Here is a 4,413-nt window from a genome sequence, read left to right as displayed (position 1 = left end):
GTCATTGTAATTGTTTTGACAAATAATTTCTAATGATATATTTTGTTATAAAAAATAATTATTTTATTATAATTTGATAAATTATATAAATTAATCAAAATATTATTACAATTTTAATTACTTATAAACAATTTACAACAAAATTAAATACAAAATATAGAAACGCGTTTTGCTCATGACCTTTTTTTCTTAGTTGCTTGTTGACCTTCTTTTGACAATTCGTAGTCCGCCAACCCCAATAACGAAACAAAGAACCATTTTTTTAAAATTAAATTTATTTATTTATTAATTTTTTCTTATACATATCTATACTGTATTATAAAACATTTGTTAAAAACTCTTAAAAATAATTTTGTATACATAAAGTATTGTATATTGATGTATATTACTTAAAATTCAAGACTACAAGTAACTTATGCATAAATACAACTTATTAAAACTCTATGTTTGAAGTCGTGTAACTAACTGCGAATAAATATAATCAAATAGAGAATAAACATCTCATTTAAAAATATAAAAAATCTAAAATATAATTAAGATAATTATCGAGTGCTAACAAATTAATTAATTATTATTTTTATACAAAAATTATATTATTAAATCAAATATAAATTACTTCGTTATTGAACCTAAATTGAAATTATAATATAAAAAATTGAATTAGAAAATTACACAAAAAATAAGAATTTTAAATAGTTAATTTGATACTAATATCGATATATTTTTGTCAAATTTTTATGATATTTTTAAATTTATATTTTATTCAAAAATAAAAACATCATCGTTTTTTTCAAAATCACATAAGACCATATAATAACATTGACTGAAATAAAGAATAAAATGAAATATTAAAATCACAATGTATCTCGCTGTATTGCGCGAGTACCCTTCTAGTTAATAATAAGGGATGTTTGCAATTGTTGAATGGTTTGATACGGTATATTAAGAGGCTCTCATGATATAGTGCAAAAACGAAATATAATTCTTTGGTAATTGTTTACAATGAAATTTGAACGTTGAATGATTAAGGGAGGATCAAGATACAAAATAATTCAGAGAATTTTAGAACATTAAGAGACAATACTTTTTTTTTTGTCAAACAAGATTCACATTTTAACGATTCAGATGTTGCCTCTTAATAAAGCTACTAAGAGATAAACAAACAACCCTAACACATATTTTTATATTTTAAATTCATGATTTGATTTGATTATGATATAAATGGAGATGCATATAGCATCATCCCTTTTTGGTTATTTGTTGATCTCCTATAGCCTATTAGAGTATATTCAATAGATTCTCTATGAAGAAAAATATATATATATATATAAAGCCTCGAGAGCTCAAACAAACTAGAAAAGTAATACAAATATTAAAGTCTCGAGAGCTCAACAAACTAGAAAGAAAAACATGATAAATTATCGTCAAGTATTGACCAATTTAACATCAGTAAAAATTTATAACATGATGATCAAACTTGTTTTTTGTCGATCATTCAAATAGATATCAATAAATGTCGGTTTGGACACACTCATCGGATACTTCTCGTATCTGTTTCATTTACAAGTTTAATTTCCTGTTCATAGATTTTCACGTAAACGCCTTCATTCATCATAAGAGAAACAGGGTCTATCTACATGTCCATATTTATACTATATCACCATATGCTGTATATAAACTATACTGGACTACGTTTGATTTGATTTATACAATACGCTCAGCAATAAAAATTCCACCAAAAAATGGTTATAATCTTTACACACTCATTTGGGTTTGTCTTGAACCCAAATTTCTAAATCTTTACAAGAAAACTAAAAACAAAAATCATATGTCTGTTAAGATGAAAGATGAAACAACCACAACATAAGCAAGAAAGAAGAAAATTGCTATCTGCATGAACAACTTTGGATTGTCTCTCATGTTTGGTGATGTCACTGCCCTGCAAACACAACAAAAATGCACACACTCTCACTTGTAGTCTACTTGTTTGTTTGTTTTTTTATGTTTGTTGTTTTATAAACGTAAACGAACTTTGGTCTATACCCTTTGGGGTTAGACTGTAGAGGCAGAGTATGCGTATATTCTACCTCAAGACCCTACTTTTGTTACTGGGTAGGTTTGGTTTAGTTTGGTAGGTAGTTACCGAGAGAAATATGGCGATATATTTAGGTTTACACTTGTTCGTGTTTGCCTATATATAAGATGATTGATTGCAAGAACAATGATTGTAAACCAAACCAAACCAAACTTACCCAGTATAGGTATACTCGAAAGCAGGATCTGGAAGGGATACAATGTATCAGTACAACAAAATTGGGTTTAAGGCATCTTCAACAGATTCTCCAAAATGGAGAAGTAAAAGGTCAAAAATCTCCAAAAAGATTACCTTGATCTCGAACAAATTCTCTACTTTGGAGATTACACTATTAATTATATTATTACAATATTCAATGCAATTTATAAAATATTATTCTTCTCTCTTAAACATTTCATTCCAAGCATTCTCATTGGTAAAAAGAATAAAAAATAATTTTCCCTTATAATAATCGTTTTTGGAGAGTTCTCATTTGGAGAATTTTTAGTATGTTCCAACCCTTTGGTTGTTCGCCCATTAAAGCGGTAACCATCCCCTCTCTCATGCTTTCTCCATTTTGGAGAAGGTTTTGGGGAATTTGTCGGAGCAAAAATATAAATTTTGGAGAATCTGTTGGAGATGCTCTAATAGGACACCAACAATTCATATGTGTTACAATAGACCATTTTATATGACTTAAGTTTCTAGGACCAAACAATAAAACATCTTATCTAAGTTGTAATAAGTGTATAGTTTACTTTTGGGTGTCTTAACAATTGTTTAGAATGCCTTTAATACAAAGTGTCGTATTAGCTATTTTATTAAAAGTGTCCTATGAACACATCTTTTTATAGGACACTTGTTTTTATAAGACACATTTTCAAACAATGGCTTACAAAATAGATAATACGATGTTTTTTTAATAAAAATGTCGTAAAAAACTTGTTACACGCCCAAAAAACGTTCTATAAACTTCTACAACACCTTTAGATAGGATACTTTATTGTTTAGTCCTATAAACTGTCTTATGAAGCAGTCTATTAGAATGCTTAGACATTTTTGGCGTCCTATAAACCCAATTTTTGTTGTCGTGTATGCTGACATTTCATCTATCCCAAGGGCCAAAAAAGTTTTGTAAAGACTAGATTGGTCAAAAATGATATCTGAATGTTGCGAGGATTTTGAAAAAAAAAAAACTAGAGAGCAAAAGGCATGTGAGATTGTGAGGATTTTGAAAGAACAATGCCTATGTGAATTAGATTTGAATGTAATAGATGATTGTAGGTGAAAGGAGTTACCTAGCGATGCGTTGAGAAAGCCGAGGGAAGGGCATGCTCTGAATAAAGACGATGCCAGGTCCCGTCAACATTGCTGTTACTAGATTCTCCCCCTATGAAAAAACCAATGTCAGGTCAAATCATACATTGAAAATGTAAAAAGTAAGACATGATGTTGATATGTGTGTTGAGGAAATTAGTGGGTAGGGGTGCATTAGTCTTTGGTTGCTTATGTTATGTGATTATGGACATACATTATGCATCGACATAATGCAAGGAATATCCATCTTTTTGTATGGACTACGGGGCCGTTTACCAAAAGCTTACAGGATGAGCATGACAAAGACCGATAATCTTACCCAGTAAGAGGTATAGCATGAACCGAGTCTCTTTTTCCCGAAAGGCCGTATTATTAAAACAGGAAAAAGAAACCACAGAGAAGACTTTTACCTAGAAAGCACTTTTTGGGTAAAAGAATCTTACCAACAATCCATTTTAATGGCTGAAAATGTTACCCAATAAGGTAAGCAAGGGTGGTGACTCTTGCCGATAAGCACTTACCCGGTAAGCGTTTGGTAAACGGCCCTATGACTGTTAATCATGCAATGTGTTTTCTTATGTGGTCGACAAAACGTAGTCTTCTTCTAATTATCCATTTGACTTGAGCTACACACATTTGGTTCTAGTAACCAACCGTCTCCCCTCTTTCAAAGAACATAAACTCCCTAGAACATAGATGAAGACCAATTTGACTCTAGGAAATACATATACATATATATATAGTGGGAGGTGCAAATAAGAAAAGCTAAATATCGTGAGAAGGTAAGAAAGAAGGTTAAGGAAAAGTTCATATGTGAATCATTGAAAAAATCCATTTGAAGATGCATATGTGAACCCATTTGAATAATTTGTAACGTCGGTTCACATACACATCTTCAAATAGACTTTTTCGGGATTTTTTCAATAATTCACATATGAACCTTCCCTTCTTACCTTCTTAAGATATTTAACCTTCTTATGTGAGTAGGTTTCTATATATATATATATATATATATATATATA

At 29.9% G+C, this 4,413-nt stretch overlaps 1 protein-coding gene across 2 annotated transcripts in view; it reads right to left on the bottom strand.

The window, feature by feature from the left end:
- Positions 1-1,697: 1,697 nt before the first annotated feature.
- The window catches only part of LOC112499687, a 10,938-nt gene continuing 8,222 nt past the window's right edge, over positions 1,698-4,413 (bottom strand). For both annotated transcript variants that reach the window (XM_025103012.1, XM_025103013.1), the window contains 2 exons: positions 3,373-3,464; positions 1,698-1,939 (listed from right to left, as the gene is read on the bottom strand). In XM_025103012.1, coding sequence (XP_024958780.1) covers positions 1,825-1,939; positions 3,373-3,464 — 207 coding nt within the window. In that variant the 3' untranslated portion in view covers positions 1,698-1,824. The remainder of the gene's footprint in view (positions 1,940-3,372; positions 3,465-4,413) is intronic.

Source organism: Cynara cardunculus, assembly GCF_001531365.2.
Source record: "Cynara cardunculus var. scolymus isolate 2C chromosome LG 16, CcrdV1, whole genome shotgun sequence".
Classification (NCBI taxonomy): Eukaryota; Viridiplantae; Streptophyta; class Magnoliopsida; order Asterales; family Asteraceae; genus Cynara; species Cynara cardunculus.
Note: the sequence above shows the minus strand (reverse complement) of the source record. Positions and strands in the feature narration are given on the sequence as shown.